Raw genomic sequence first — 13,236 nt, 5'->3', positions numbered from 1 at the left:
CTAATGACTTCAATAAAAACCTTAAAATAGTTCAATAATAATTTTATAACTTTTTGAAGTTGAGTGACCAAAACGTAAACTTATTAAGCTATTTAGCCATTACTATATCACATGCAGAAAGTTACAAAATATGGATCAGCCTTTTTATGAAAGAATGACGATAGTACCCCGAGGACCTGGTATTTTGGGGTTTGGTGCTAAAAGGTGAAGATGGAGATGTGATTTTGTGAAATCTGGAAATTTAGACAAAATGGGGGGGTTTATTAGGAAGAAAAGGGTTCCTTCTTTTATTAATGATAAACGGACAAAGGGATTCATTATCTCTGCTTATGGAAGCAACACATGCAAAATCTTTCAGCCACATTTTTTGGATAAGTGGTCCATACTCCTTTTTACTAGTTCCACAAAAATTTATAAATCGCTTCAATTGAATCAATAATTTTTTAAAAAATTTTCATTTTTTATCGATTTTGAATATATGAATATATTTTCAATCCAATGATATGATTTGATTTGAATAATATTGATTAAATATGCAAATATCTCTACTTATTCTAATTTAAATGTTTGTTAACTTTCAAGACATTCATTAATGGTAGAGATGAGTATTTGATGGAATCGAATAGAATAGAGTGAAAAAATTTAGGGTTAATTGAGTTGACTAGTCCTATTTTATCATCCTAACTTGATTTGAAATTTTTTTGAATTGAGTTGAGTGAAATAAAATTCAAGTAGAGTCGGATTGAGTAAAATTATTCAATTAAATTAAAAAATTAAACATGTTAAATTAAAATATTGTTACAACAGAATTAATTTCATCTTAGAACACATAAATTTGAAACCATATATATTTGAAAATATTTTCAAAGCAAAATAAATAAATAAATAACTATTTAGTATGATAAACTTGAATAGTTAATTAACTTATTTAAGTCCCAAAATTATTGATTTAGAAAATTTTACAATTTTTAACTTTATTTATTCATTCTTTAATTTTTTTAAAATTTTATAATTTTTTTAAAATATAAATTTGAAATTTTATAAATATTTTGAATTTTTAAAAATTATTTTGATTTTTTTTTTGTAATTTTGTTGAGAGAAACCAATTCGTTTATTTTCAAAATTGATAGAAACCAAAAGAGTATTTACACTAATTTATTTTTCAATTATTTGAATTATTCAAATTGTAAAATTCATCTCAACTCAAACTTAATACTTGAATTACTTATTCGAATTGACTCAAAAAAATCGAGTTTTACTTACCTCTAATTAATAATGCATTAAATGAAATGAACGGGAAATAATCTTATACCTCAAGGTTTTTGGAACCAAATCGATTGAAACAATCAACCATCGGTTGCTAGTCCAAATGGTTTATCTGGTTCAATTAATAAATTATCAAAAAAATAAATATTTAAAAAATTTTAACAAATTAAAGAAAATTTATTAAACCGCTAATTTTTTAACCCGATTCAACCTTCAATTCGTAAGTCAACCATTCCAACCTCTTATTACAAATCAATACCTCAAATCGAATCTCAAACCAGTCCGATTCTAAAACCAAAGCGATGCCTATTTGAAAGTTGAGAACATTCGATTTGATGTAGTCCCTGTTCAACCACGGAACTCTCTTCTTTGCCTCCACAATCATTTATCTAAGGTAAATATATGCGTACATGACAAATTAAGAAGAGAATTGCATCACTAGGATTCAAATCCAGGTTAGAGGCTTAACCATTGCTCTTTTATGTTGTTGGCATCATTTATCCAAGATATTGGCAACACTTGAACATCAAGCAACTCAGTTCACTCAATATTCCTAATTATCTGTGGTTTCCATCCTTCCATTTTCAGGGTACAAGAATCGAAAACAACGGTTCTCTGCTCTCATTTCCATTATTGTAGCATTGAGTACAAACATAAATATCTATGTCCGAATCAGTCATTACAATGCTCAAGGTACTAGAGAGTTCGGTAATACACAGAAGAAAGTGAATCCTATTTCTTTCGAACCTAAATCGAAAACTATAAAACTCACAAGCTTATAGATAATAGGATCATTCAAGTACACAAAGCATGAACCAAGGAAATGAATTCAACTGTCCCCACTAGTAATAAGATCACATAGAGCATTTAGAAGATACCATCTCTAACTTTGCTTCACTATACATAGATCCCAAGCCTAGCCTATCATACTACAAAGAACCAACAGTTGATGCAAAAGAACATATTGGCAGAACTAAAGATGCTTATTTGGCTTAAACTTTATGACCAGCAGCAGATAATGGTCATCGGAGGTAAAGGAGGCTGCATAAATATGTAAAAATGGCATGCAAAATATGCTTTAATGCACAATCACTTGAGCACCATGCATATAGATGGCAAAAGGTAAAACAAAAAAGCCTTTTGCAGTTAATGAACATATTATCTTGGCAATAAATGATGTAATTGTTAAGACTTTATAGAGCTGCAGATGGTATAATTAAGATGAGGTTAAAAGTTGCATCAATCATTAATGCATGCTTTCAGTCTCATATTAGGTGATGAACATAAACAAACGGGAACATTCGATAGGCCACGCTTCTGAGAAGCTAAAAGTTCTAACAATGTGTGTGTGTGTACAAAAACATATTAGAGTGTGGACATGACGTGAAAGTTATTATATTGAAAATAATTAAGCTAGTGTGTAAGCAAACTATTGCTCTTATCCCTACTGCATAATCTCCCAAGCAACCTCAATGACCAAAATGTAAAAATAAATTTTGAATCAACACTGCTATACTACATATACCACATATTTAAATAAGAGACTTACATACCTCAAAAGAATTACCTCAAGAAACTTTTAGCAAACATAGATGAATATTTTAACTCAAATTCCACGTAAATATATTCCTTGTACATGTCTACGGATAATTCTTCTCTATCAAATAGCAGAAGGTACAGCAGTGGACCAAACAGAATCACCTAATTGTTGAAATTAAAATGATTCTAACCATGATATCAATGAAGTAAGTTATTAAATGCCAACATTTTAGTAAGCTAAACATCGATAGATCTCAATCCAATCTTTAAGCAGTAAGGACGGCTACAGGTCAAGAAATGATTCTTACCATGATGTCAATGATATAAGGTATTGAATGCCCGACTAAGCTAAACATCAATATACCATGATCCACTCTTTAGGCAGTAAGGCCAGCTACACGTCAAGCTATATAACTAGCTTGAACCTTAGCTGATGCATTTGAAATGAATCTTACTATGATGTCAATGAACTAAGCTATTGAATGCCCGACTAAGCTAAACATTGATATACCATAATCCAATCTTTAAGCAGCAAGGACAGCTATAAGTCAAGCTATATAACTAGCTTGAACCTTATCCAATGCATTTGAAATGATTCTTACTATGATGTCAATAACTAAGCTATTGAATGCCCAATGCCCCGACTACACTAAACATTGATATACCATAATCCAATCTTTAAGCAGTAACTAGCTTGAACCTTAGCCAATGCATTTGAAATGATTCTTAAAATGATATCAATGAACTAAGGTATTGAATGCCCGACTACACTAAACATCGATATACCATACTCCAATCTTTAAGCAGTAATTAGCTTGAACCTTAGCCAATGCATTTGAAACGAATGAAAAACAAAACTTGTTTTAGAACGTCAGCTTAGAGCTACATTGTTCCAACTTCCGAAAACCCTCACTTTCACTAACATGTAACAATTAATAAACAAAACCTTCATATCATTCTCCATTCCAATTACAACAGTTAGCAAGCATAAACCTTTCTCTAAACCTTTAAATATTCTTTAAATCTTCATAAATTAATAAACAAAACCTTCATATCATTCTCCATTCCAATTACAACAGTTAGCAAGCATAAACCTTTCCCTAAACCTTTAAATCTTCTTTAAATCTTCATAAATTATGGGACTGATAATTCCCTCTAAAACCTCCTAAATTCTTATCACTAACTTGAAAACCAATAGCATAAAAATTCCATCATAAACAGATAAAGAAATAAATAGTTAAAACTAAATCTAATGACATCAAAATTTCAAGAAGAAAATAATACAACATCGAAATCAATAGGCAATAAGATCTATCTCTTAATCCAAGTTCATATCCAAGTCTAAATACAAACAAGAGCAAAGCTACAACAGAATATTTTAATCAACCATGAAAACAGTAAATCAAATTTTGATTTACCAAAAACGAAGGTGAAACGCATACGCTCGTGCAGCTTGAAAAAACCTGTTGTTCACACACGTGAGGCAACAGCAGGGGCCGCCGCAATGGCAGCGGAAGAGGCCGCGTTGCCGAGGAAGGAGAGGAATCCGGAGTTTGCAGGATCCTGATCGTCTAAAAACAAGTCCTCCGGAACCCTAAACGCACCGTGTATACAAACAATGGCAACTCCAATCAAAATGGCGGAGATCAAGAGCGAGCCAATGCTGGTTAAGAACACGATGAATACCGTCAGCACCACCAAGATGCCAAGCGTCTCACGATCGGAGAATGTACGGCCGAAGATTACGAGAGGTTGATCCGACGGTCGGAACAAGTATAAGAAGAGCCAAGCGGCGAGGAGGCCGAGGAGAACGAGGAGGGAAAATGGATGAGACAAAAGCGAGAAAGCGAGTACAAGTGCAAGTAGAGTAATGTAATTTACTTTGAAATAGGAAAAGTTTTTACGGATCCGAGAATAAGCATCCGTTAAATTGTCGGGACGGGCCATGGCAGTCCGATCGATGAGTTCGTACCATGGCCGACGCTGGGAGAATCCCTGACGGATCGAAGACGTCAGTCGTGAGAGGAATGTACGGAAAGCAGGGTTGGTTATTGGGGGTTGTGATTGGGGTCCACTGCCAGCGGTGGATTGAGAATTTGTCATCGGAATGGTCGCCATGGGCGGAGAGTGAGATCAGAGATAGTGGTGCGTGGATTCTTTAAAGTTTTCAATTGGGATTTTACTGTTGCAAAGAAAACTAGATAGGTGAACTGAGGGGGGGAGAGTTTTACGAACCGGTGACGGTGTTAAATTTTAGATTAAAATCTGTTACTAGGGCCTGTACTTTGATAACATTTGAGATTTAGTCCCTACACTAAAAAAAAGTAAAAATTAAGTCCTCAATTTAAAATTTTCAGTCCAAATATAACATCGATAACATTTTGTTTAGTCAAAATTTGTCAACTTAACAAGTAATCGATCCCAAAATTGAAATTTTATATTTTTATTATTTAAATTAATAATAATAAAATTACACTTTAGTCCCCAATAATGATAAATTTTAATTAAATCCTTTAAGAAAATATAAAGATATTGCATTTTAACTCTTATCAAAATATTAAAATATAAAAATATTTAAGAAATTACTCAGTTTTTATTGTTGAGTTGTGATGCATCTTGTATGATTTGATTCTTTTAATGGATCAAAACTACGATAGCGTTTTAATTCAAACTGATAATCCTAAGGCTACTAAAGCTATTCAAAAGAGGCCTCCAAATGGTTTTAAGTCTGCTTTGATCAGGAGAGTTCATCAGCTGCTGTTGCATATTGGGGCACTGGCGCATTCGACACATCACTAGATGGGATAACTAGGATGCTGATAGCTAGCCTGATCAAATTAGATCATTATAGAACAAACGATTTACGCTTGTTTGAGGTCTCCCCGTTGGGGGGATGATTTAGATTATGTAGTTAGTTTTAAGTACTTTTTCTGTCACCAAAAAAACAATACAACTTAATTCCCTTCCCGACATTTTTCTGGCTCCGCCCCTGCTGCTCTCATATGATGCAATAAATATGTTAAGTTGACAAATTTTAGTGAAAATTGTCAACAACAATAATGCTACAGCAACTGCTTCAGTAGTAGACCGATTGCCGCTTCCCCATTACAGCATGCAGATTGCAGACTCTATTAATGTCTTTAGTCGACCGATTGCCTCTTCCCCCATTACAGCATGCAGATTGCAGACTCTATTAATGTCTTTTGCACAGTTCAAGACCAATGCTGGAAAAAAATTGCAGCACCCCAACAGATACCAAACTTCTATGGCCACCACAGGAAATATCCTGAAGGCCTATCCAGGTAAGGTTCGAAGCCTGCAAGCGTTTATACACCAAAACTTCAATTTAGAAAGATTATCTGGTCAGGTTTCATCCCCTGCAATTTAGATAGATTATGCTTCATCCCAATTTGAACAAACTAATCCACTTCAATTCAGAAAGATTATCTGATCAGGTTTCATCCAATTTGAACAAATTATTGGAAAGATTGAATAAATGGAACCATCTTGAAGACAAGAAAAGCTGCTCTGACCATCATACCCCATGGGTTTCAAGCTCAGAGAGACCGTACGTAAATTCAGCAAAACCCGATTGTCGTGTTAGCTGAATTAAGCAACCGTATATCTTTTCAGATTCAGGGTGAGACTTATCTCTAACAATGAACTCATAAACAGTGCCGTTGACCTCAATTGAGCTACAACCAGGGATCTTCTCTACTCCTCTCTCTCTCATCATCTTCCTAACTTTTCCTGCTTCCTCCCACATATTTGCATCACCATACATATTGGCAAGCAGTACATAAATCCCACTATCATGAGGGTCCAGTTCTAGAAGTTTTAAAGCAGCTCTTTCTCCCATCTCAAAATTTCCATGCATTCGACACGCAAAGAACAATGCTCCCCACACGACTGCATCAGGCTCAACTGCCATGCTCTTGACAAGCTCTTCAGCTTCATCTAAAAGCCCAGCCCTACCAAGAAGGTCCACCATACACGAATAGTGCTTAAGCTGAGGGGACAGACTGAACTTGGACGTCATCTGGGTGAAATATTTACGACCTTCCTCCACCAACCCACCATGAGAACAAGCTGACAAAACCCCAAGAAAGGTCACCTCATCTGGCCTTAACCCAACTTTAACCATCTCTGAGAAATAAGATAGGGCATCATGTGCATTTCCATGAAGAGCCAAACCTCCAATTATTGATGTCCAAGTCAAAGAATTTCTAGATGGCATTTCATGGAAAACCTGAAGAGCCTTTGTGATGTTCCCACACTTAGCATACATGTCAATTAAAGCAGTCCCCAACACAACATTTAAATGAAGTTTGTGTTTTTCAATATAATGATGAATCCAAATTCCGACATCAAGGGCTCCAAGTTGAGAGCATGCAGATAAACAAGAAACCATGGTGACCTCATCAGGATCTATACCAGCATCCTGCATTTCATGAAACAAAGTCAAAGCTTCCTTACTACATTTGGCTTGAACATAACCCCCGATTATTGCATTCCATGGTACAACATCCTTCTCAGGCATCTCATCAAAAAGCTTCCGAGCAGCATCCAAAAGCCCCAATCTAGTATATCCAACAATCATTGTAGTACAAGAAACAATTGTTTTCTTCTCCATGTCATCAAATATCCTTTGTGCGCTCTCAAGATTCCCACACTTAACGTACATGTCCATGAGTGCATTAGACAATGGAATTGTTAAATTCAATCCATGATCTTCAATATACTTATGAAAATCTCTCCCGAGTTTCAAATCTTCCAACTGTGCACAAGAAGAAACTATCCCAATCATTGTTACCGCATCCGGCTCAACTCCCTCCTCTTGCATTTTCCTATAAAGTCCTATAGCTTCCTTCGCTCTCCCACTCCTAATATAGCCATTAATCAAAGAATTCCAAGAAACCAAATCTCTCACACACCTTTCATCAAACACCTTACCTGCCAACTCTAATTCCCCGGATGATACCAAAAAGTGAATCACCCCATTGTGAACGTACATATCTGCATCAAAACCCAATTTCAAAACATGACCAAGGATTTCAAAACCCAAATATTTCAACATTAAAAAGGCGCATACTTTCAGCAAAGAAGGGTAAGTATAATTATCCGGCCTGATACACCCATTATTTCTAAGCATTCGATTATAAACAAAAATGGCTTCTATGGGGTTCTCACTCTCTGCACAGCCTCTAATTGTAACATTCCATGAAAAAGCATTTGGGTTTTGCAAATTGTACAAAATTTTAAAGCAATGATCAAGATTTTTGTGTTCTGACAAGGCGCAAAAGGCTATAAGGCGGCTGTAAAAGAACCAATCTGACATTAAGCCTTTGATGGTCATTTGGGCTTGGATTTCCTTCAGCTGGGGCAAGCATTTGCATTCCTCTAGTATTGAGAGGAGTGGGTTATGGAGAAACAATGCTTGTGCCTTCTTACAGTTGGTGGGGGACCTTTTTACTTTGAGAGGAGGAAGCGAACGAGTGTGAAGTGAGTAAGAAGAGGAAGAAAGAAGATAAGGGCTTAAGAGAGATTTCGAAATTAAACGTAGAGAACTGAGATTTGATGATATAACATAGAAAAGGGTCATTAGATTTTTTTTCCTATAGCTGTTCAGAGGTTCACCGTTTGTTTATTTTTAGACAATGGAAAGGGGACGAGGACTGCTTTCGATGTGTACTGGCTTTGGCCAGAGGGGGTACCGGCGGATGAGGATCCCGACGGGCTTTCAAGGAGTTCTCCGCGAAAACAGATCAGAAGGAATGAAAGAGAAGGAGGAAAGAATTGACCGGTGCTGACGTGAAAAAGAAAAAAAGAGGGGAAATTTCAACCCTGGTCCCTTAACCTTTCTAAGATAAATTGCACTTTTAATTCTTGTAGTTTTGAGGTTTTTTTAAACTTTTATTTGTTTGCATATTAGTCCAGCGGGTTGGATGGCATGCACGGACATTTCGACACAGATAGCTTGATGCATTTTGGCGACCCTAAGCAGCTCCTCTCGTCGATCAAACGTTAGAATCATCCAAAATTATTGCCTTCAAGGTTGCTGCAATTTCTACAAGTTTGCTGTTGTTTCGACCTTCAGTCTACGCCCTTCTCCTTCAACCCTACTGATTCAGATTATCATTGGTTACCTCTAACTTGCTGCTAGTTTTAGCCTTTTACTATTTGCTGCTATTTGATTTCATCTTTGCTTATTGCGCTTCTTGCAAATCTGCTTCAATTGATCTAATAAAAAGTCTGAAATGAGATAACTTGATTAGGAAACTCATTGTTACTCGTAAAATCCATCCAGAGGCATAAGAAAAATAGATGGCAAATATTTCTGTTCTCACACTCACAAGCGAGTACATCCCACGGACTATTAACACCCAGGATGGTTGTCTATACATGCTTATATATGAACGCCTATATGAATCTCAAAAAGGGAACCCATGAAGGGTTCCCACATATGGTTATACCTCTTTGCATGTTGGTATATGTATATTGTACATTGTTAGACAAAAGGAGCCCACGAAGGTTTCTTGCGGATGGTTATATCCCCTTTGCATGTTTGTATATTAGTATAATGAATATTGTGGGATAAAAAGAGCCTGTGAAGGATTCTCATGGGTGGTTATACCCCTTTGTATGTTTGTATATTTGTATAATGAATATTGTGAGACAAAGAGAGCCCACGAGGGGTTCTTGCAGGTGGTTATATCCCCCGGCATGTATGTATGTTCATATAGTGTTTTTTGTTAGAAAGGGAACCCACGAAGGACTTCCGCAGGTAGTCACCTCCACTTTTTATATGTATGTCATATGTATAAATTCTACATGTTATATTTGTAACTCCACTTTCATCACTTAAATCCAAGTCGAGTAGACTTGGCCAATGGTTGTGATTCGATGCGGGAGGACCTTACTCTCCATGTAATTCCGGGCTACAAGAGCCAACGGTAGTGCGATCGACCTATGATTTTCTCATAAGTCTCTCCTATGTGTCTGGGAGCAGGATCTATCATAAGCCTTCCGCTTCGAATGGATGCAGCACCACCATGTTTTTCATAAGCCTCCCCTCATGAATTTGGGAACAAGGCCATCTTTTTACTTATTGAATAAGCCTCCCCCCACGTGTCTAGGAGAAATGTCACTTTATTGGTTTCCATAAGTCTCCTCCTATGCATCAGAAAGCGGGGTCACTTTATTACTTTCCATAAATCTCCTCCTATACGTTTGGGAGTAAGGTCACTTTATTATTTACCAAGTTGCATACCCGTCATTATTGTGTTTACTGGTTGGGTCACCATACTCATTAACAACCTAGTTGAGTCACCTTACTTGTCAACAACCTAACTGGGTCGCCACACCCATCATAATTGTGTTTACTGGTCAAGTCGTCACATCCGTCAACAACCTAGTTAGGTTGCTATACTCGTCAACATCCTGGTCAGGTTGCCATACTCTTCATCCTTTTGTAAACACTTATTCAATGCTACTTGTCAATAACTAAGGTCAAAATCTACATTCGCCACCATTATTTATAACAATGAATAATCCCCTACTTACATTTTAATAGACATTATGCATGTCTTATGTAATGGATAATATGCATTTCTTACATTCTATCTTACCAATGAGTATGCATTTCAAACATACAGTCCACATTTCTTACATTGATATTTCTAATGAACAATATGCATTGCTTACCTTTTACATCACCAATGAATGCTTTACACTTCTTCCATTTTATATCGTCAACAGACGGTCTATACTTCTTACATTTTATATCACCAATGAATGATTTACACTTCTTCCATTTTGTATCGTCAACGGACAGTCTACACTTCTTGCATTTTATATCATCAATGAACAGTTTTGCACTGCTTAAGTTATATATCATCAATGGATAGTACACATTTCTTACACAAACGACAAGACTTGTAATAAGAGAACAAAATTCTGCTATGCTAGGATACACTTGTAAAACGATAAAGAATAGGATGAATGAGAAACATAAGGAACTTTGAACCACTAACAAAAAGGGTGAGATAAAATAAACAACAAACGGGCTTTTTGGGGTTGGGGATAGAGGGACTTGAACCCTCACGATTTTTAAAGTCGACGGATTTTCCTCTTACTATAAATTTCATTGTTGTTGGTATTGATATTGACATGTAGAACGGGACTCTATCTTTATTTTTGTCCGATTAATCAGTTTTTTAAAAGATTTATCAGACTATGGAGTGAATGATTTGATTAATGACTATTCTATTTGATTCTTTCTTCAACTTGGAATCGATTCACAATAATTCTTTTTATTTTCATATTTTCATATAAATATAAATTGATTTTGCATATAATATAATAGAAATAAAAAAAAAAAGTACGGGTTAAGTTCGTCTTTTTTGAGATAGTTTTTCATTAGTATACCTATAAAAAAATAGGTCCAATAGATAGTTTGAACCACTTTTATTTTACATGTCCAATTACCGCATCTACAATATACATACAACACCTCTCCATTGTATAAATTCAGATCCTCTAATTGACAATTGCACCACTTGGGTATATGTTATACATGCTTGAATTATCGAGCCAATGGGCATACCATCCGTTAAATCACAAAGCAAAATTTATATGAACCAACTACGAACAAAAATATTCGCCAATTCATTAGTAAAGGTACAAATTAATTTCAATAGTCTAACAATGCATCGTATATTTCTGGGATATCTAACCAATAAATTGTATCTTCCACCCGTTACTTGCAACAACCACCACTCGCGGGAGTAATTTGCGGATTGTCTTGAGGCACAATCACTTTATAACCTACCTTTATACTGAAGGGCCTATTGTTATATCCCTACCACAATTTGGACCCGGTTGGGTCCTCCATTGTGCTCTCACCCCTCCTATAAATACCTCAAAATATCACTAAAGCTTTGTTTCTCATTAATTTTCAAAAGTACTGTTGGAGTAATAAGCAATGCTAAACAAATTATTTTTAAACTCAAAAGCGATTTTCAAAAGCAAAAGCTGTTTTTTCTAGTTTTTTTTCCAAAAGTAAAAAAAATGGCATCTTTAACCTTTATTTATACTCTAATATATTTTATGTAATATTTATATTAAGCATATAATTATTTTTCTATTGACATTTATTTCAAATATATAAAATTATATATTCAAATTAAATTTTACAAGTAATTAATATTAATTACTTACAAATATTAAAATTTTATATTTCATATATTGAAATATTACTAATGAGGTATAATAATTTTTTTGTATTTTTACTAAAATATCATAATATTAAAGAATTTGAATATTATTTAAATGTATAGTTTATACTTTACAACATCATGTCTAAAATGAACATTTTATTTCTCAAAAATACTTTTGACAATAATACTAAACGCTTAAATTTTAAATCAAGTTTTTTTAAAATCACTATTCATATAAATTATTAAAATTTTAATATAATGAAATAGTATAAAATATTTCCGTTTTACTTCTTCTTGATATATTCTCGCACCGACAACAATATCAATATTAATCGAGTTAAGACTTAATAATAACCAAAAATAATTTAAATCATACATAATTCACTAAATTTTAGTTTAAAAATTCAGTGGTTATAATATATTTATATTTTCTCTTAATATATATTTTAATGGAGGATAATGACATTGTAAAATCGAAATAGATAAATGAAGATAAGCAAGATTTAAATAAATATTTATATTTATATTATTAAAATATTAAAAAGTAAAAGCTAAATTTAGTTAATTTCTTGATTTAAAATCTTTCTAATTAACACCCATGCATTCTTAATATTTGGTACAAACTATTTAGCCCCTCAAAGTATTGGAAAAATTATTATTTAGCCCCCTTAAAAATTTGTAATTCAATCTCAATCCTTTAATACCAAACTCCTTGCTTCTTTTACGAGTGCACCTAAATGATAATGTTAATTAGACCTGATCACGAGTCGGTTTGGGTATGGATCTAGTCTATACTGAATTTTAGGGTCACTTTCTAAGATTAAAATTTTGCTCAAGCTTGATCCATATTAAAAATACTGAACGAAGCTTGACTCGGCCCGACTGTTTTTAGATTATTTTTTATATAAAAACAAATTTAAAAAATATAATACATCAAATACACTAAAAATATTAAAATAAATATTCTCTAACAAATTAAAAATACAAAAAAAATATAAGCATATGATAAAATTCTACCAGAGACTTGACCTATTTAGAAAACCGGGTCTTATTTTTTTTTTATCCAATCTCATTTTTCGAATTTATATTTTACTCAAACACTTTCACTTTTCAAACAGGGGCGAAGCCAGAAAATTTTTTTTGGGGGCGGATGAAATTTTAATTTTTTATAATTTGTAAATGATTAAATTAAATTTTTATAATTTTAAGGGGG

At 34.1% G+C, this 13,236-nt stretch overlaps 2 protein-coding genes across 2 annotated transcripts; both read right to left on the bottom strand.

Annotated features, from left to right (window-relative positions):
• Nucleotides 1–4,069: 4,069 nt before the first annotated feature.
• LOC108461573 (PRA1 family protein B3) lies at nucleotides 4,070–5,058 on the bottom strand. The gene has a single exon (XM_017761447.2). The coding sequence runs from the start codon at nucleotides 4,921–4,923 to the stop codon at nucleotides 4,276–4,278; it is 648 nt and encodes a 215-aa protein (XP_017616936.1). The 5' UTR covers nucleotides 4,924–5,058; the 3' UTR covers nucleotides 4,070–4,275.
• Nucleotides 5,059–5,672: 614 nt separating this feature from the next.
• LOC108461789 (pentatricopeptide repeat-containing protein At2g22410, mitochondrial) lies at nucleotides 5,673–8,769 on the bottom strand. The gene is made up of 2 exons (XM_053019696.1): nucleotides 8,443–8,769; nucleotides 5,673–7,821 (listed from the first exon to the last, which is right to left on the bottom strand). The coding sequence occupies exon 2, from the start codon at nucleotides 7,817–7,819 to the stop codon at nucleotides 6,341–6,343; it is 1,479 nt and encodes a 492-aa protein (XP_052875656.1). The 5' UTR covers nucleotides 7,820–7,821; nucleotides 8,443–8,769; the 3' UTR covers nucleotides 5,673–6,340.
• Nucleotides 8,770–13,236: the final 4,467 nt, after the last annotated feature.

Source organism: Gossypium arboreum, chromosome 10, assembly GCF_025698485.1.
Source record: "Gossypium arboreum isolate Shixiya-1 chromosome 10, ASM2569848v2, whole genome shotgun sequence".
Taxonomy (NCBI): Eukaryota; Viridiplantae; Streptophyta; class Magnoliopsida; order Malvales; family Malvaceae; genus Gossypium; species Gossypium arboreum.
The sequence above is the reverse complement of the archived record's forward strand: the minus strand, read 5'-3'. Positions and strand labels throughout refer to the sequence as shown.

What these genes read in the sequence shown, in the direction of transcription:
- LOC108461573 (XM_017761447.2), bottom strand. Translation starts at nt 4,923, where the DNA reads ATGGCGACCATTCCGATGACAAATTCTCAATCCACCGCTGGCAGTGGA.
- LOC108461789 (XM_053019696.1), bottom strand. Translation starts at nt 7,819, where the DNA reads ATGTACGTTCACAATGGGGTGATTCACTTTTTGGTATCATCCGGGGAA.